The 21462-nt window shown below is 41.3% G+C and overlaps 1 protein-coding gene across 1 annotated transcript; it reads right to left on the bottom strand.

The window, feature by feature from the left end:
- Window positions 1-4137: 4137 nt before the first annotated feature.
- On the bottom strand, window positions 4138-21146 carry dcaf5 (ddb1 and cul4 associated factor 5). Its single transcript, XM_085391456.1, has 9 exons — window positions 20733-21146; window positions 19577-19720; window positions 17920-17956; window positions 17661-17800; window positions 17022-17151; window positions 13639-13852; window positions 9652-9718; window positions 8781-8908; window positions 4138-6635 (listed from the first exon to the last, which is right to left on the bottom strand). Exons 1-9 carry the CDS (start codon window positions 20938-20940, stop codon window positions 5298-5300), a joined length of 2406 nt encoding a protein of 801 aa, XP_085247582.1. The 5' UTR covers window positions 20941-21146; the 3' UTR covers window positions 4138-5297.
- Window positions 21147-21462: the final 316 nt, after the last annotated feature.

The following is a 21462-nucleotide window of genomic DNA, read 5'->3' as shown; positions in this document are numbered from 1 at the left end:
CAAGATGCATTGAATATTTCTTTTTCAGTCACCTTTCTAAATCAACATGTGTTAATAAACCTCTCTGCATTGAATCACACTTGTTAATCTCTGTTTCTATTCCAAGGCATGTCTTTTATCCTGTTTTCCTTCTCTCACCCCAACTGGTTGCAGCAGATGGCCCCGCCCCTCCTTTAGCTGGGAGGTTTCTTCCTGTTAAAAGGGAGTTTTTCCTTCCCACTATCGCCAAAGTGCTTGCTCATACCGGGTCATATGATTTCTGTATTTTTTCTTTGTATATATTATTGTAGAGTCTACCTTACAATATAAAGCACCTTGAGGCAACTGTTGCTGTGATTTGGCGCAATATAAATAAAATTGAATTGAAAATATAGAAATCCCTCATCAGAAACGACCAAAACTGTCAGAAAAAGATGTTTTGTGTAAGAGCATAACACTCCACAAGGAGGCTAATGGGAAAATTAGATTTTCAAGACTTTTATGTAACTTAAACTGACACGGTGTCTCCTCCCAGGCCAGTACAATACATGTGATTAAACCCATTCCTGCTCCAGTGGAAGTCCTCAAAGGCTTTGGCTCGAGTGGCCCTCTATGAGGGAAGGAAAGGGAACAGAGAGCCAGTTAACCTTCCCTGAACAAATACAGATAAAGAGTTCACAAACAAGTGCAGTTCTCCTCCTAATGTGACCACCCAAGGACACTTGAGTTTTCTGTGACGTGTGTGACCTTTTTCGGGTTTCTTAACTGTCCACATAATTTAGATTGACATCAATGTGTGAAACAGTACAATTAGCTCATAAAACAGGGAAAGCCCCCGTGTGTGCCTGTAGTCTGTAATTAATCATTAAGCCACATGCACCCAGCAGGCGCACGCCTAGCAAAACAGAAACAGCTCCAAAGCATATAATATTGCAACTTGAATACTTGTACGAGGAGAAGCATGGGTTAAACGAGGGTGTCTACTTCCTGCAGATAAGTGACAGCCAGTAGTAAGAAGAAAAGGAAATTATTTTGACAAGAAAGCTGTGCAGGCAGCTCGATAAGCCTGCCCTCAGATTACCACTTCACCACCAGCCCGAGACTGTGATGCCTTGTGTTGTGCTTTCTTTTGTAATCTTTCTCGACAGCTGCCGGTGAGCCCTCTGTTAGTCTGCTTTCGCCTGGCAGAAGAGTCTCATCGTTCAAGCGGAGACAGGATGCCAGTTTCCTCAGAAAATAATGACGTTGCATGCTTCATGGACAATCGCTACACTGTTAGAAGAGCTGAGTGGTAGTCAGAGGGGGCGTGGTGTGGCTATCTGCTGAAAATATTTGGGCATATGCTAAAATAGACTCTCCTTTTTGTCTATTTCTGGCAAAAAAAAGCTCTAAAATCTACCTTAAAGTTCCTGCTCAGCACCAAACATCTGACTAACACAGCTGGGAGCTGCTTTAGACACAGTGAACCAACCAAGTCCATTTTTGGAGATGGTAGAGACCAAAAACAGAGCTACAGGAGTGTGACGAGACCATTTATATGAATGATAATGTTGTTCTGCAATGCTGGATATACAGAACTTTCTCATATCGGGTTAAAAATGTCATGCTTTACCTCCTGGGCTGCTGATTGATGTCTACATTACAGTTTAAAGAACACAAATATAATTTATTGTATGCGAAAAAATCTTGGTGTTTGAAAAACGGACAGTTTCTGTGTATAAAGAATGTGATTGTGGGGACACTGTGTTTAGGGAAAGATTCATTAAGTGGAGCTTAATACAAACAAGAAAATCTCAGGATCTGAGTCCATCTCTTGTCTACCTCATTTTGGTGGCATGTTGCTTGGCACTAAAGGGTACAAGCCAGATGGGTGACAGCTGTGGCAGAAACCACGACCTGTATCAGAAAGACAATCTAATTGTTTCTAAATGTGAATCCTCACAGTAGCCTGAAAGGCAGAAAACTGCATTACTCATCTTCTTCCGAGCATAAAAACATATTGTGGTAATTATCCAAGTCCATACAAAACTTCCAAAGCCATAATGAGTATCCCACATGGCTGTTTTAAACTTTCTAATGCTGGTTTCCCGGCTGGTATCTAAGCAGCACGAGGCTTAATGAGCCTACTGCTGTGAAACGATTTCAAAACTATTTCAAAAGACGATACAGGAACAAAAACAAATTGCCTATTAATTGCAGTACAGCTTTTTCAAAGTATCTTGATCATGTCCATGACTGAGCTGGCATTTTAGGTCTTGTAAATAATAAAAAAGGTCTAATTACTCAAATTATATATACCTGATATGGCTGTTTATATATAGCCAGATCCCTAGAAATCTGCATTTCTGATGTTTTTTGGGGGGGGTGGGGATTATGCTCCAATGGAAGCTATTGATGTAAAACTTACCATTTATGAAACACTACTGCCTTTAATGACTACTTTTATTACTTTTCCCCAAATCTTTCTGTTAGCACAGAGTTTGTCAAAATGTTGACCAGCTGGGAAAGCAACCTTTTAATTAAATATACTCAAAGGTAGACATGGCCAAAGTACAATAAATTGTCAATGATCAGTCATACAATAAAGTGTAAAGGTAAGCAACAAACAAGCTATTCTGAAGCTTTTGATTGGTCAATGTGTTGTACGCGGATAGTGGGAACAGCAGAGAAGATCATCGGGGTCTCTCTCCCCTCTATTGAGGACATCTACACCACATGATGCATTCGCAAAGCCACCAGCATTGTGGCTGATCGGACACACCCCTCTCACACACTCTTCACACTCCTGCCATCTGGAAAAAGGTACCGAAGCATTCGGGCACACACATCCAGACTGTGCAACAGCTTTTTTCCACAAGCCATCCGTCTCCTCAGCAAAAAGGGACTGACTGATAAACACGCACACATACACACACAAACATTATCACTCAGCTTAACTCAACTACCTCAAAACATTGAGACTGGACTGACTAATCAACACAAGCGCAAACATACTGACCTACACCACCAAACCATCGTACACACCAACCTGTAAATGCTCTTTTGCACAATATTATTACTGGACTTTCTGCACTAACTTCTGCACTTCCTAATTTTTGCTGCTACACTAAGGAATGTTTACTGTTCCTCCACTACCTCAATTCATCATCACAAAACCTTATTATTATGTTACGTTGTGTTTTTTTGTTTTTTTTGTCACACTGTCACTTGCTGCTCTTGTTTGCACATTTGCACGTGCACTTTGTTGTCTGCTGTCTGATAACAAAAAAAAGTCTTCCTTAGATAGTTAGATAGTTTTTTGTTAATTTATGTTGTAATTTATGTTAGGTCAGTCTGTCTTGTCTCTGCTAGCCAGCTAACTAGGCCTCTTAGTTAGCTAGTTTAGAGTTTTCTGTTAATTTATGTTGTAAATTTATGTTGCATGTAGCACCTTGGTTCCTGGAGGAACGTTGTTTCGCCTCACTGTGTACTGTATATGGTTGAAGTGACAATAAAGCCAACTTGACTTGGCTCTCTAATATCGCTTATATTAAAATTGATAACATTTTTAAGTCAAGGTGGATGAAAAGCCATTAAAACATTCAGAATACCGGAACGTATCCATGTGCCAAGTGGGTAACACATCATGTGACGTGAAATAAGAAACATGGAGCTTGTGGTGAATTTGTGTTGTTAGCTGTGTTAAATGCAGCTTTAATGCAGTTGTTTTAGGGGTGGTTTTGGCTCAGGTGGTTGAGTGGGTTGTCCACTAATTGCAGTATTTGCAATTGCCCCCCCCCCAGTGGAAGTCCTGGCTTTTTTTTTTTTTTTTTTTTTTTATCCCTCCCAGAATTTAAGTCAGACTTGCTGCAAATCTATTTTGAAGACAAATCAGAATTCTGAGAATAGTGTTTTGTGATAAAGTTGGACTTCTGTGGAAAAAAATTGTAAATAAAGTCAGAATTCTAAGAAAAAAGTCAAGTCTGTGAAACAAAGTCATATAATAAACTGTCTTCTGTGACTAAATTAGACTTCCACAGGAAAATATATAGATATTTAGAATTTGGCTAATAAATTCAGACTTGCGTGGAACAGAGTCAGACTTTCATGTGGGAAAAATTCTGGCTTTTTTTGTAGTTCTGTGAATTAAGAAGAAAAAAAAAGACTTTCTTCTGGCATTTTTCCTCTAAATTCTGGAAATTCGTGGACTGAAAATATAGTTTGTTTGTTTTTTATCCTTGATCCCAATCTAGTTCCTTAAGAGTGAAATCCAAGACTTCGGTCCTGTCCCACTCCAGTGTTTTTCAGAAATTAATCACTTGTGTTGACATGTAAATCTGCAGTATTAGCAGACTGATCATAATTGACTGAACTCACTCTCCTAAATAAATGCAGCTTTTTGGTTAAGTCAATAAAAGATTCTACTCGGACTGATACGGTTTGCACAGGGTCACGTTTCTTTCACGGGAGAGTTGAGGTTGCGTTGCCATGGCAACTCCGTAAGCTCACAGCAGTAGAGTAGCCGATATCTACAATAAAATGACTCGTTTTCCATTACCTCAGACAGACATGTGTCAGAAAGAGTAAATGTTTCACCCATCGGCGAGTCAGCCTTAGGAAGACGCTGTTGCTTTGTCACTAGAGAACAAATTATTCTTTAATTGCAAGAAAACAAAAGCGAGCTGGCTTGTAATGGTACCCATGGGCTGGATAATGAGACCAAGAACAGCTGGTTGAGACAATGAAAGCATCATTTCAATACACAGCTTATACAAACGGTGCTCCTCAGGATTTCTATGGAGGCAGTCAATTCTTCAGGCCCCCCTGAAGCAGTCTGAGCCGAGAATCACTTAAAAATGAGAATAAGCCTAACCAGATTTACACTCAGTGTGAAATCACAGAAATTAAAATTCCGCCAAGCTTCTTTCCTACAAAAGACTGTTTTGTTGTTATGGTTGGAAGAGCTCCAAATCCAGGGTGGAGTTTTGTGCAACAACCAGAGCTTGAGAAAGAAACACTGATGATGCATGAAAATAAATGCGTCTCACTTAAACACGTCTCACTGTTATCGACAATATTAAGCTTATGTTATACATCTCTTAATGTCATCTGTGGTTCGACCTGAAGAATGACGACAACGTCTGACTGATTTGTTCTCAAACAAAAAACGAATTACTGTCATTTTTTTTAGCTTCCTAGCGCCTTCTGCTCGTAAGCAGTTAGTGTGTGTCACATGACAAAAAAAACAGAGGAGAAAAGCTGAGTTGTAAAAACGCATAGAAAACCCACTTCCCAAATGAAGTCTCTTAACAGTTTCTTTCCAGGGCGAGAAAGCATCACTATGTTTTTAGCTTCTTTTCTGAGGGCGAGGAGGCCGACTCTGCTTCGTCTGATCCCACGTGAGTCCGCTTTAGAGCACTCAGTGCAGGGACTTTTTCTCTCTGTGGCCACTTGTCTTCAGGTGGAACGCCAGTCTCTTCCTCTGGATCTGAGGCAACATGTGGGCCCTCAGTCGTGTACTCTCCCATTGGTGCCACAGTCCGGTGCTGCCCGTTCACTCCGAGGGTGCATCGGCTCTGGGAGGTGCGGTCTACAGCCGGTGAGCTGCCACACGCTTCTCCGCTATCAGAGCTGTCTAAAACTGGCTCTGTAGCAGCCCTCCCTTCAGTCCTGCATCCATCCAGTGACTGAGGAGATGCAGCTGGATGTCTTTCCAGCTCAGTCCTGTCACTCCCTTCCTCATTCTCTTGGCTCTCAGGAGACATTACTGGGCTCAGACACACAAAGTCCGAAGGGCTCAGACATTTTTCCTCCTCTGTGGCGCCGCCGGTTCGGGGCTTGATTTCGAGGGCGTTTTGTTCCTCGCCTGACGAGGAGGAAGACAGGTCATCGATGGAGATTGATGGGTAACTGCAAGAGTCGATGGCGGAAAAGAGAGCTTGCACGGACTCGGGACGATCCCCAGCTCTGGAGACAACATGCATGCGTCTGCGCCTCATGACGTTACGCCGCCTCACGGCGCTACGGCGCTCCTCGTCGTCGCTGCTGGAACTGGAAGTGGATGTGGAGGAGCTAGAGGCTCCAGCGGGAAGCGAAGGAGAGGAGGTGGGACTGGAAATTGTGGAGTTGTCCCTGGGGCTTGGGGATCGAGGCCGGGGCATTGGGTCGAGCCAAAATTCGCTGGAGTCTGAGTCCTCATTCACCAGGAAGCCAGATTGATGGCGCTGATGTCTGCTTCGTCTCCTGGGTCGTTCCTCCCCCTCGTCTCCGGCTTGCTCTTCCGCTCCTGAAGCATCAGGTCCAGCCAGGGAGGAGGAGGAGGAGGAGTTATCAGAGTTGCTGTGGTGACCCACAGCAGAGGCAGCAGTAGGAGCGGTTGGTGTGGTTCGTGTGGAGCGGCGTCCCCGGGCGTGGAGCTGCATGATGGCCTCCTCACTTAGGTCAGTGTCAGAGTCTGAGCTCCAGCCCTCAATCTCCCGACGCACCAATGAGTCGAAGAAAGCCATCATGCGGGGGTCCTCCTGGATAGACTGGCTGACATAATCGTGGGACAGACCACTGCCGCTGTTGAGAACCAGGGTGATGTACTCCTCGTGAGTGTAGAGGCTGCGGGATTTGTCCTCCACACGACCCTCCAGATCTCCCAGACTGTCAGGCTGCTGGTAGGGACTCCACACCTAAGATGGGCAGAAACATAAAAGGGTAAAGGTGGGTGAGTGGAGGGTGAAGTAGAAGGAAGGAAAAGGGAAAGATGCAGTTAAAAAACACACAAAAACATATGAGATGACAGAGAGAAAGTGAGGAGTAGGAAGAGTGAGCCAGGATCAGGTTATAACACCTGTACCTGTATCGACTTCCACTCAGAGCAGTGACGTACAAGTTTGTGTAACCAAAATAACAAAAAAAGAGAAGCTGGCTTTTGTCACCATCAATGACAGAATTTCTTAAACCGAAGAAGCCATTTTTAATTTTTATATAATATATAAACTAATACAAAAAGTTTAGAGCTCAGCTAGGCTATGTTGTATGCTAGCAGTCTGCTTATTATCATGCACAGGTATAACTGTACTGTGCAAAAGTCTTGAGCCACTCCTCATTTCTTTATATTTTGCTTCAAAGCAGCCAAACGTTCCTGAATCATTCAAAGTGGTGCTGAGCAACAGTTTTCCAGGATATTGGAAGGCCTTACAAGGTTATGCCTGCTTTTTCACTGCAGCTCCGATACCCAACTATTTTGAGAGGATTTTTTTTGTTTGTTTGTTTTTGTCAAGCTACTTAACACTGACCTCTGAGTCATTCATGCAGAAATATTGCACAGAGCTCAAGAGATGACTCAGTATTGGGTCTGCACATAACAGACAACTTAGCGAGACGTCTGTTTTAAATTGAAATAATTGTATGTGCATTTGTATTGTTTGGGGTTACAGTGGTGTTGGGAGGTAGTGTCAAAAATAATGTAAAACATTTTACATCCAAAGAAGAGCGCTGAATGTCTTTCAAGAAGCCTGGAGAACTATTCCTGAAGATTCTTAAATTACAAGAAAGCTGCCAAAGAGAGTTCACACTGTGCTGAAGAATAAAAGGTTTCACTTTCTAATTTGCCTGATATGTTTGTTTCCATGAATGTTTGCACATGTTTAAATAAGATGATGCAACCATTTTCAAAACAAATTATAAAGAAATAAGGCGTAGCTCAAGATTATTGCAGAGTACTGCATGTTTACAACCCCACCTCCTCTACTTTCAGGATTTTTTGAGAAACACACATCCAAGGATGTGGACCACTTACACACACAAGCAAAGAGGATAAAACAACCGCTTCTATGGGGAGAAGCAAACTGATGATGCAAAGCTGTGTTATTAACTTTGAGACATGAAGCAAACTTCAAATACTGCTTGCCTGGTTTACTGAGAACATGAGCAGCATATTTTCTCATAAGATAATACAGAAACGCAGCTCTAATTCTAATATTATAAAATCATGCTGTACCAAATGATTCACTATCTGCAGACAACCAGATTCGATGTGATACACAGATGAAAACAAATGGCTTCAGCAGACTGAGAGAACTTAATGAGAAGCCTCAGTTTTTATTTTATTTTAACTACAATATTTAACTGATACTGCAGCTTAATCAAGCTTGAGCTCAAGTGAAGAGTTTAACAATAATACGTGTTTATTTCAACGCTTACACAACCTTTAGCTGCCTTAAACTGCAAAGATTTTAGAAAGCCTTGTTGTATTTCATAATATAGTCTAGCTCTGGTTTCAGAAATACTGTATGTGTAGAACCTCTCACATCTTTCATGACCCACTTTATGAACACCGCCCAACATCATCTGCTTCAGTCGACAATAGTGATCGGGGAAATCCATCCGTTTTCAATCCCCACTGCACAAGCGGGACGTTAGAGCTCAGTCAGTTACTCAGTGGTGTCATTGGAGACCAATGTCTCACTTAAGGGCACGTTTGCTGTCCAAGCAACAGATGATGCTGAGACTCGGATGTTGGGACAGTCCACTAACAGGATCATTTCTCTAACCGCTCGTCACCCTGAAGCTGCAGAAAATGGAAGAGACACATCTGTGCACCAACACGAAGCCCAAAAGAAGAGCTGACGCCAAAAACTGCAGTTCCTCAAACGTCCATTTGAGGTGGGCTCAAAGAGCGAGTCAATCCCAGGAGATTCCCTGTTAAACTGCCTGTTTTATTTTATATTTACAGCCTGGTCAGAATGTTTTAGTGTCTGCAGCAAACATTTCTTATATGCAGTTAGTAAAATCAGAAAACCAAATCACAGTATAAAGGTTCCTTTACTTACCTTGATGACTTTCTCCACACCGGAGGAGCAGATCATGTATGTGTGAGGGTTGAAGCGGACCTGGTTGACTATGGAGCGGTGACCCTTCAGGACCATGAAAGCTCCGTTAACAACACGACCAGGGCCTCCTTAAAAGAAAAGCTTTGTTAACATGTTACCGGCACACAAAACACATCGTTCAGAGCCACAGAAATGAAAGACTACAACAGGGACTCATTAAAGAAGAAAAACATTCGGTTATACAGCAATTCAGCCTGATTCTTGATCTCCTGAGACAGAAAATGCAGACTGTGAAATATAGCAGTTCTAATCTTTATAATATACCATTAGCCTGACAAACAAAAAGGCTCTGTGTGCATATTTCAAATGTGAGTAACTCCTTGAAAAGTCATAAATATGGCAGGTGGTGTTACAGAGCTACAAATACCACATTCTTGGATTGCTGCATTTCTGGGGATTTTCCTCCTGGAGTAATTATATCTGAGGCATTTTCACTGTAAGAATATATCGAGCAGTAATTTCTAAATTGTTTTTAGTTCGTGTGAGCAGGTGGAAACATTCAACGTTAATTTGACATTGCATTGAAGCTTAGCTACAGGTTATTCTGTAGTTACTCGTGCCTGGAAAGTCTATTATAACCAAATGAGCTGAGGGTAAACCACAGTCTGCCCTGATGATGTCTCCAAATGCAAAACGTTGTCAGGCTTAATGTGCTGACTAGACAGAAGACAATCTCACACTGGGATATAGATTATCAAATCATTTCACTTCTTTTGTTGCACCAAAATGTCAAAAATGCAATAAATCCTGCTCAACATAACAGCGCAAAGACATAAATATGCCATCGGTGCAGTTAGATCCAATAACTCACCTGCTTCTGGATCCTTTGGGATTTTCCACATGTAGAGGTTGAAGTCGTCTGACCCAGACAAGATGTACTGAAGGAGAAAGGGGAAAACAAAAGGATGTTTAGATTGCAATCTGCCCCAGTTTGTATGACTTAAACTTTCCATTTCAGCTATAAAGAGAAAATTGCTGACATGCGTATGTATGCTGGGAGTAATGAACCATGGGGAATTTGGGTGGTTGGGCAATACGTAGCACAAAAACAACCGATCTTATCGTGACACCGTGTCTCATAATGTGCGATCAAATGCCGCCTTCACACGACACGGCAGTCTGACCCCAACAGAGCTCCTGCTGCCCGTCTTGACTGTTGTTGGATTTTGGGAACAGATGGTTCCACTTGAACCTGTCGCTTAAGGTAGGCTTTGACAGAGTCGGGGTGGGGGTGCTCTATGTTCTTATACGTATGACTTAAAACAGCATGAAGAAGGAAAGACTAGAATGAAGAATTACTTTATGGTTAAAACCCATTTACAGCTAGCATATCCACTGCATTACATGTCCTGGTGATGTTAACCAGACTTTAGAGTTTTAGAAAAAAGAAAGGGATTTGTGTAGAGTAAGCTCTTTCTAATGTTCAAAAAACCTGTTTCAGATGATTTCAGCTATGTGACAAGTCACATTATCCTGCTGGAAAAAGCCTTCATAGAGGAATGGCTGTGATCCACAACAGTACTCAGGTAGGATGTGGCATTTAATCATCCTCACAACCAGCCTAAACCGATGATTCAAGGCAGGAGGGAAAGATGTTTTCATGTTGTTTATGCCAAATTCTGACCCTAACCTGTGAACAACGCAGCAGAAATTGAGCCTCAGACCAGGCAACATTGCTCCAATCTTCTCTTGTCCAATTGTGTTGAGTCAGTATGACTTAAATCCTCAGTTTCCTGTGCTGAGCTGAGAGGAGTGAAAACCAGTGCGGTCTTCTGCTGATGTAAGCCGTCTGCTTCAAGGTTTTATGGGATGTTGATTCAGAGATGCTCTTCTGCATATCTTGGTTGTAATTACTGGTTATTTGAGTTACTGTTGCCTTCAGCAGTTTGGCCATTCTCCTCTGACCTAAGGCATCAACAATGCGCTTTCATCCAGAGAACAGACGCTCACTGGATATTTCCTCTTTTTCAGAACGTTCTCTATAAATCCTGAAAATGGGTGTGTGGGAAAATCCCAGTACATCAGCAGTTTCTGAAGTATTCACACCAGTCTGGCACCAACAACTGCACCAAGTTCAGAGTTACTTAAATAACCTTTCTTCCCCATTTTGATGCTCAGTTTAAACTTCAGCGGGTCATCTTGACCATGGTTACAAGCCTAAATGCATTAACTTGCAGACATTAGATTTGGCTCATTTTTGCATGAACAAACAGCTTATAAAGCAGCCAGTGAATGCATATTTTGCATATGCAGATGTTACCCTATTCAGGTAACCAGCAGCAGTGTTCAAAGAATAAAAAAAAACAAAATCTACATCTTTGCATTTCTCTGTAGCAGATTTTTATTTAATGGGAATGGCTTTCAAGCCCCATTTTACAAGTGGAGGCAAATTCTTTTGTGATAAAATAATTCACATTCGCTTTAAGGCATCGTCATCTGCTCCTTACAGTCTGTCAAACTGTGGAATATTTTTGTGGTGTTTCATCAGCAAATTACTTTAAATGAATGTCTTCAATTTCCTTCTGTAAACATTCTGCCGGTCTGCGCCGGTGCATTTTTCTTCACAGGGTTTTACTGTCCACTGTTTTTACACAGTTCTTTTCCAACATTATATGCATGCTTTCAGAAAACCCATGTCTTCATCTAAGAGAAGTCCTACATAAAATGATCAACAGGGATGAAAAGTAATCATGCCTGAGGCTGAGACGGTGAGATTAGTTTAGCTGCTGGGCATGGACACATTTTTAGCTCAACACCTGTGTGCTTTGCCTCCCGTTCCCAGAGGACACATCAGGAAAGGAATTTTGTGCCCAAAACTAACTCCCCTCTTTCCTTTCTATCAGCTTCATGCAGCAAGTCACCACTCAGCTCTTCTGCTCTCACACCATTCTGAGAAAATCCTCTACTACAAGCAGAGCCTGCATGAAAAAAAGAGCTACTCGGTTACAGCTGCTACATTTGGTCAAACCTCCATCACATCCTGTCAGTTGCTTGGTTTCTTATACCACTTCTTCTCATTATCCTCCAACATCCATTGTGTAATTAGTACACCTAGTACAAGAAGCTGAGAGTATTCTACTTGGCTTAGGAAATTCTCAAACTGCACTCACACACCTGTAGCTCAGGTGGCAGAGCAGGTCAGCCACTAATCTGAAGGTCGGTGGTTCGATCCCAGGCTACCTCCTGGCTGCATGCCAAATATCCTTGGGCAAGATACTAACCCCATGTTTGCCTACTGGTGGTGGTCAGAGGGCCCGGTGGCGCCAGTGTCCGGCAGCCTCGCCTCTGTCAGTGCGCCCCAGGGCAGCTGTGGCTACAATGTAGCTTGCCATCGCCAGTGTATGAATGTGTGTGTGAATGGGTGAATGACTGAATGTAGTGTGAAGCGCTTTGGGGTCCTTAGGGACTAGAAAAGCGCTATACAAATGAGGGCATTTACCATTTACTCAGAGGCTCAGTAAACTCAGTTTTAAAATATCAATGTAATTATGATGCAGTGCTTTTCCTGGAAAAAAAAAAGATAAACTGATTATGGCAAAAAATAGCTACACAGATGGCTCACTGTGTATATAATAACCCTTTGCAAGATGCCTTCTGCTTTGTTTATGTCAAACAAGTCAGCAAGTAAGTTTTCATGAAAACCTGCTAAATATTAAACACAGGGAAATGATTTGTGATTAAACAGGCCCAGAACAGCTGCGGCACAAACAGGTTAGTACAGCTCAGGTCATGATTATGTGAATGTACACCTGACAATTTGAAAGTCGTTACATCCCTGATTACAAATTAAACATAGTTGGAACCTAATGCATGTTATTACTGCATATGTAATTGTTTTCCAATAAAGTGAAAGGTTGATTTTATCAGTAAATTTTGAGAATAGTTCAATAAAAATGAATCATCTTAAAATATTATCTGGAACTCTGCAAATTCTAGATTAATGAGTCCACTAATGAACTCTGGAAAATATCAGAAAGAGGCAGGAAGACTGTTCAAAGTCTGTTTTTCTTCTTGAATTTTGACACAGAGCAGGAAACAGTTCCTGTCAGATGCATTCTCGCTGGTCAAAAATCAAGCAATTTAGGCAACAGTGTTTTCTGAGTGGAGGGGGTTGAAGCAGGACACGAGAAATACACTTACAAGCTGTGATTTCATTGGACAACTACCTGCACTGATCTCACATCTGTGCAAATCAGAATTTACAGTCTTTGTATTAAGGAGCTAGCAGGTCAAAGACTTAGATATCGGACTTGGCTGGGTTGGAAATTTGCCTCCTCACATGTGCCTTCATCAATTAATGTCTAGAAAAGTTCGCGACTGCTGTGTAGGTATTAAAGAAATTCCATTCCATCAGCAGCTGAGGAAATTCAAACCTTATTGTGCTGTCCTGACCCGATTCTGCACTCTTTGAACTACCTTCAGATCTTTTTTAAGCCTTTCTGAGCCTAACTGACACCAAAGGCAAATGTTAACGTAATAAACATGACTAGAGGCTGATGTCATGTCTGAAGAGGACCAACAGGAGGATCAGTGACTGAGGCCAGGGGCTTCTGGTGCTCCTCCAGCACTCAAAAGTCCCAGTTTCACAGAAGGAACTAATATATTCTATTTTCATTGTGTCTCCAAATACCCTCCTTAAATTTCATTTGAGGTATCCACAAAGTCAGTTAAAACAATCACTGTTCTATGTTTCGTACGTGCTTATTGTTTTAGGAGCTAAATCCCACTCGAGAAAATCAGCTGTCCCGTGTATCATTTAAAACACGGGTCGGTAAACACATATGATCTGTTTACCGACCTGATCCTTGTCCCCGGCGAAGCAGCAGCTCTTCATGGTGCAGGAGTTGAAGTAGCCCTGGTTATCGAACTGGAAGCTGGGAAGCCGGGAGTGCAGCTCGTAGAGGACCGGCGGCAGGCGGCGCCGCAGAGCCAGCAGCTGGGTGCCGGTGCTGTTGAAGCGAACACTCATGGCGCTCTGCAGGGACATACTGCCTCCATAACGGAGCAGCGAGCTGAGAGGGCGAGAGGAGAGAAATGATAATACCCGTCTCATTGTTCACAGTACTACAATCACAGAAGACAGCAAGAATATGTAGGTAACCGCTTTTTTAAACAACCAGATGAGGATAAAACAAGGTGATTTTCACTACATAAGTAATCCCAAAATAAATATCTTGTAGTTCCAATAATGAGAGCCAAAATATTTAAGTATTTATTTAAGAGAAACAACAGTGCTGATGAGTCATTATTCAGACAGATGAATAGCACGACTTTTTCTTGTGGTTTAACTTTAACATGCTGTGAAAGTTTACTAAAACAGCATTACACAATTTCTAAATACTGATCTTCATACTTTTCCACATACTTTGGCACCTTTGAAAGAACTCCCCACGAGAAAACAGCGAGAGAAAGATACAATTCTGTGCAAGACTTGAGTAAATTCTTTATACTTTGCTAAGAAAATGGGAAATGGGTGCAGTGACTTACCCAAACATTTGCAAATATACATGAAAATACAGTATATAAATCAAAAACTGCATTTGTACAATTCTAATGAGCTTGAAAGTCCATATTTGGGATAAACACCTTTATTCAATACACCCTGAACTCTCATAGTCAAGCTTTCTTGTAATTCTTTATAGCCTTCGGGAAAAGCTCTCAAAGCTAGTCTGTGGATGTTTGGATGCCTTTAGATGATCCAAAACTTCAATAATGTTGAGGTTCAGTCTCTGGAAAGGCCACTGACTGATAATGTTCCACAGTGTGTTTTTGTATAAAAGAAAAAGTTAAACTTGGATCCCTCACTCCATAAGAACTGTTGCCACTGATTTTCAATCCAGTTCTTGTGTAATTTAGCAGATCTTAGCCTTTTGTCCTCATTTCCCTTCATTAAGAACGGCTTCTTGCCATCCATCCTTTCACTCACTCCATGTCTACTGGGGCTTTAAGCAAAAAGATCAATCAACTGAAGGGTCAGATACATGTCTCAGGTCTGGAGTCGTTCCTGAAAAGTTTCCTTTTTGTTAAGGACATAACATCCATATGTTATTCATCTGCTGTGGGTTTTTTTTCTTAAGGGCTACCACTGGACATACTGGACACAATGAAGACAAATTGAAAGTTTTCAGCTAGTAGCTCTTTGGAAATCACCTAGTTGGTGCAAACATACTTTTTTATGTCTCTCAAACTTTGTTATCTTTGGCAAATGGGAGCAACTGCTGTGTTTTTATGACAGGCTGCTAGTTAAAGATACAATTGAAAATTGGCTCATTGCTAAGTTGTCTGTGTACACAAAAAAAGATTCATCCCTGGAGTTAGGTGCTTTTTTAGATGGGTGAAAACATTATTCTGAAAATGGTCACATACAATGACTGGACTGAAAATGAGTGAAAAAGCAGCCAAAAAGAAAAACTTTGAAAAACTTCAGAAAGTCTGGAGATTACAGCTAAAAACCACTTTAGAAATTATAAGAAAGTCTAGCTGCAAAATAAAAAGAATGAGGGTGGCTCAGGACTTTTGCACATTACTGTACATCATAATCTCGATGAAAATGACATCATTAGAAAGCATGTCTGCCCTTTAGCCAAGAGGAGACTGTTAAATTACTCTGGCTAAGTAAATTAAATATTTCATGAAACACCTTTTAGCTGGAAGCTATTTTTAAACTTAATAGTGAACTGAGGACATTTCTAAGGAGCGTCTCTAAACATCCCCCTCGCTGCAGAGAAGCAGAGCCAACACCGGTGGGGGAGAAATGACTCAGTGTTTACTTTTACTGGCCATCATCTCTGCGCTAAAATCCCAAGTATGTCTAAACTCACACTCAGCGCCATTCAGTTCAGTGTTTTCACAGACACATTTTTATTGGTGCAAACATTTGTTTTTGTTTTGCAGTGGGAGGAGAGTCCTACGGTGGCCCTGAGAGGCCAAACGAACTGCAACTTGAAAACAAACAAACAAAAAAACACCAGCAAATAGAAAAATGCTGTAAAAGCACAATTTTATGGATAATTAATGCCAGTTAATCCACAAACAGAAGGTGCTGAAAAATGCAGACAGGTTGTGAATGCTAGCATTACTCGCTATATAAAACTCCTGTTCCTTTCAAATCTTTGTTATCCTCAGAGTCATTCTTTTATCTGGTGTCTGGCGAGCAATGAGCCCTGTGCTGTAGCTACATCCTAAGGTTTTAAAAACTGAGCTTTAAAACGTGCTGCAAATGAACAGCGGTAATAAAAACCCAGTGAGACCGACAGTGATCACTGACTTCACTTTTCGGTGCTTGTTCATATTAAACAGAATAAGATACAAAGCATTAAAACAAGTTAAAACAACAACATCCTTAATGACCACAGTGTAGTTTGGACCCATACCTAAAAATAAATGTCACTATTTCTTTTTCTTCAGTTATATGAATATGCCTGGATATGGATTAATAGTATAGCTGTTTGTTGCATGTTATTGCTGCAGATCTTAATATGCTTTATATATTTTGAGGCAAGTTTATCTATAGTGTTACACCATATATTGTAAGGATGTTATGTGTTTGTATCAACTGCCTTCTAAGCCCCATTTAGCAAAAATTAGCTTCTTTGAGCCTCTGATATCCATTCTATATGAATTAAGACACTTATGTTTACTGGTAGCTTTTCACTTCCAGATCTGATTCATCAACTCATTTTGTTTCCACAAACACTTCAGTTTTTGTCGCTTATTTTTTTATAACCTTTTGTTTTATATTTTTGCAGCATTTTTTTTTTTTTTTTAATTTGCTGGTGTTTTCTTAAGTTTGAGTCCGTTTGGCCTCTCAGGGCCACCATACAGTTGTGCTATTGGAAGAGGAAAAGCAGGTGTTAGTTTAATGGTGATGTTACAGTGCCATCTGGTGGAGATTGTCAGGTAAATCTGTTACTTAATAATTTTCTGGCTTAGACTGCTTTATGTGAAACCACAAAGATTTTTTTTTTTTTTTTTTTTAAAGCTAGATTCAGGTTTTTTCCATTTCAGTAAAAAAAGTTTTACTGCATGAAAGGCTCTTACTACAATGGACAAAATACAAGCAGACGCCATCTTATTTTTATGCTTCAACATCATAATAATTTCCACTGCTGAGTCAATTTATTCTTCGAGAAGAACAAATGTTAATCTCTTAAAGACAAAGAAAAGAGAAGCATGTCTGACCTGCGCGGCTTGCGGATGTCCCACAATCCAACACCCTCCTTGGAATTGGCCGTGGCGAGCAATCTGGGCTCCACGGGGTTAAACATTACACTGTGGAAGGCTGAGGGGTAGCTGGCCAAGCAGAAGGGCTCTACAGGGAGAGAAGATTTTCATATTCACAGCAGTTTTTAATAAAGGAATGTTACATTTCAAACAATCACACTCAATCATTCAAATAGCAGCACAGGGCTTTCTGCATACAGTGGAAATTATGATTGGATCCATCATGAGAGGAACGCAAAAACATTTTTTTGGACTACAGCAGGTGAAAAAAAAGCCTGCAGGCAGAAAAGGAAGCCCAATGTTGCTAAATGTATTATCAGGCCAACTTGGTCACAAGGAAGGCTTCTAAAATAGCAGGATGGAGACGTCATGCAAGATGATCCACTGCATTTGTAAAAATATCAACAAGTCTCACCAAGACCCATCACACACACGCACTTAAAATACACCGTGTGACTGGATATTAGCAGCTTTATCAATTACAACCATGACAGCAAACATAAGAGATCGGTGTCTGAAACGTCCAATGTGCGAAATGCATGGGATTTCGAACTGATCTATACAAACTTATTCATCATCTAATCCAACTGCTCTTACCTCCATGAGGCGGTTCGCGAGTGTCCCAAATAAGCACCCGTCCGTCATCGGATGAGCTGGCAAACACATTGTCATTGACCGGGCTGACGGACAAGCTGTACACAGCATCGATATGCAGGAACACGTTCAGAGTTTCCCTCCTGCAGGAAGTCAAGCGTTAATCATTTTGTTAGCGCGGTTAAATCGCTGACCTTTTCATGATGGCTATGAGCTCATCAAAACATTTTGATACTACAGTAACAAGGGTCATTTTACCCACCTCTCCACATCGTGAAGAATCACCTGTTCATCATTTCCTGTTCAACAACAAATACATAAAGCAGGTTACAAGGTGAAGGAAAAGAATACACTTTAAACTTCAAGCTACAGCTGTAGTCAGAAGTTAACATACAGTCACATGCATGAATGTCGTAGTAATTTTGAGCTTTAAGTCGTTTCTTTGAGCTGTTCTTTTTCCCAGGGTGGAATGATTGTATAGCAAATTTGAAAGTGATTTGAATGTTCTCCAGTCCACACAGGGTCAGAGTATACATACAGACTCAAATATGTACAAACACTGCTAAAAAATATTTGGTAAATGTTCGAGTTGCACCTCAACCACATGCTTTCTAAAGCCATGAAAAAGCTTTTGGTAGAATTCTGGCTGGATATTTAACCACTCTCCTTGGTAGAATTGGTAGAGTTCATTTTAACTGGTTGGATTCCTGGCACAGACACCTTGGAATGGTTATTCCAGAAGTTTAATGTTAGCATGTTTAATTTACTCCATAACCAGTTTTGATGCATGTTTAGGGATCATTATCCTGTTGGAACAACCAATTGTGCACAGATTTCAACCAACTAGCTGTTGATCTGAAGTGAAGTTGAAGGATTTGGAGGTGGCCCTCCTTCATTATTCAATCCACTTTGGCAATTTACTACCAGTAGGAGCAAAACAACCTCAGAGAATAATGCTACCACCATCATGCTTTAGAGCTGGTGTACTTTACACAGGTTTCAAAGCCTTACTTTTAATTATCCAAAAATAACTAGCTATTATTCTGTAGAAGGCATCTGGCTTGTCCATGTGGGCAGCTGGAAAGTTCACTCAAGCGTGAATAAGTCCATTTTGGAGTAGGGCCTTCTTTCTTAGTCGACACCCACCCATGACGATGTAAAACTCAGTTTTTGAACTGATGATTAGAGTCTTCAGTTGTTTAGAAATGACTGGAAGAGACCTTACCAATGTATAAATCTGCAGTTCTCCTTCTTAGATCAGCACAGAGTTCCTTGGACTTTAACATTGCTCTGAGTATTGGTCAGTCCAGTGAGTGCTGTGAAATAATTCCTTTTTTATGCTGCAAAGACAAACTACTAGTTGTAATCAATCTTGATCAGTGATTGTAGAACCTTCAGCACCACTTATTAAAAGATTTAAGTAAGTGTAAGATGTATGCTGTACAATCATTTCACTGAGGTAAAGAACAGTTCAAAGAAACCATTAAAAGCTCAAAATTACCATGAAGTTCATGCCCATAATGACTGGATGTAAACTTCTGACCACAACTGTAGTTTTCTTTTAAAGGGTGTGTTAAATACTATAGTTATTTTATTCTCAAATAATAGCTCAGTAAAGCCTGACAGAACTTTAGAGTCTCTGGACTCTTTTGCATAGCAGCCAGACTGAAATCAGCAACTCCTGCAGCTAATTTAATTTTTTCCCCCCATCTATTATTTATACTCAACATCGTTCATGTGCAGTGAATCAAGCTCAGCCTTTTCCACAGTGCACATCAAAGTCTCTATTAAACATTTTATCTGTCTGAATACTTTTTAAATTCTGTTTGCTGTACACGTCCCACAAACACTTCCAGCTCAAAGGTTAAAAAGAGTAGTTACGTCCAGCAGGGATCAGATAGTACTTGTCTTTTTCTTACCACCAGAGAAGACTTTTTTGTTGGTGCTGTCAAAGGCCAGACAGAAGATGTTAGAGAGGTGCTCCCCCTTCAGCTTCACAGGCTTGGAGCGGCCGTGGATGGCTTTCTCCATGTGCCACAGAAGCACCCGACGGTCATCTCCACCTGCAAGTAAAGATGGAGCATTACGACCAAACTTTTAAAAAACAACGCTTTCTCACGGGTTCCAGATAAATGAGCTTTCAGGAAAGAAACTCTTCGTGAAATCAGTGCAACAAGTAACAGAATAGTGACAGAACTTTGAGCAAAAATACTAGATAAAATAAAAATATTTTCTATATGTTGTTTAGCAGACCAAACAAAGTGCTTAGACATACATGGCAGTATTGTATGAATGTATTGAGACTTGCAACAGAAAGTGTTTGGGGTACTAAACTAAGTAGACATGAACTACATATTTACCCTTAACACTAATCACATTTTGCCAGAGAAAACCTGAATGCGACCCCAACAACATGACTGGACCTTGCTTGTCCTGGAACCACTGTTTCCCTGTTACAATATTTTCCTTATCCAAATTCACAGGATTGCAATGAGATACATTTGTCTCCCAACTCCCTTCAAGTCTCTATATCACCGCCTGCATACCAGCAAGACTAAAACACCAGTGATTTGCATTTCATGCAAGAACCTTACATACTAATTAACTCTAGCCAAGTTTGTGTTGTATGCATCTTTTACTTTTTATTGTGGCAGATAAACAGATGCGTGTCATAAGGCAGACTCATGCTAACATGCTGGAATCCCACGGTGCAATGTAAACTGTAGACTCAAAATGGCAAGCCACAGGCTGTCACGCTAGGCCAGATGATTGTTTTTAATCCTCTCAGGACACTAACAGCTTCCATGAGGTCGCCATGATTTGACTCATGAGAGGTAAAAATGTCCACTTCAGAGCCCACATGGGTCGTCTTCTGCACTGACAGAAGATGGGACCGGTCCGAGGTAGCTGCTGCTGCCCCCTCTGACTGTTTGACTCCCACTAGCCATCAAGAAAAGCTAGGCTAACTTAGCATCGGCTACGGTTACAGCTGACTGCCTGGCTAGCTAGCGTTAGCATGCTAACAAATTAAAACAGTGCAAGCTAGAGGAAGAAGAGGAGGGTTTGACAACTTACCAGACACCAGCCATTCCCCGCCGTTGTTGGAGAACTCAATGGCGTTGACACAGCCAAAATGTCCGAGCATATCCTTCTTGTAGAGGCTGGTGCAGCCTGCCAGCCTGCGCCTCTGGAATTCCTCCTTCAGGAGCGGCTGCCCAGTCAGCTCTCTGCGGGACAGAAAGCCCAGTGAGGAGCGCATAGCGCAGCCCTTCAGCTCCTTCATTTTCACCGTGCACGAATACGGCCCGCTCTGCTTTTGTTTTCACTACTGCACCCGGGACATCTGCTCACACTGTGGGGAAGATGTGGCGCACTGTTGGGTCTACATTATGGTGGATACCCCGCTGCCTGCTGATGTCGACGTTATTTCGCACCTCCTCTGTCTTCTCGCCAGTCCCAGCAGCAGCTTCCTGCTCCGGTGGAGGAGGACCTCTCTCTCCCCCTGGCTGTCACTCGGCACCACCAGCCAGCACTCCAGTCCCTTTAATTCACACCATTCAGCTCACATTTTACCATTGAACTACCCTCTGTCAAGTTTGTACCATTTTAATATTTTAGTTTGCTATCCATGTGACGCACAAATGCCGCTAATTATTCTTATTATTCTTATTACAGGTTAATAATTAATGCAAATGTTACACAAGAGAGTGGCAATTAATTAATTGAGATCTTTGTATTTACTTTTTAGTGCTTCTTATTCTGGTACTTACACTATAATGGTTTATCTATTCCCGTATAGGTATGA

Source organism: Rhamphochromis longiceps, linkage group LG19 (genome assembly GCF_057381845.1).
Source record: "Rhamphochromis longiceps isolate RC_006_pf linkage group LG19, R_longiceps_female_GT1.1, whole genome shotgun sequence".
NCBI classification, from domain to species: domain Eukaryota; kingdom Metazoa; phylum Chordata; class Actinopteri; order Cichliformes; family Cichlidae; genus Rhamphochromis; species Rhamphochromis longiceps.
Note: the sequence above shows the minus strand (reverse complement) of the source record. Positions and strands in the feature narration are given on the sequence as shown.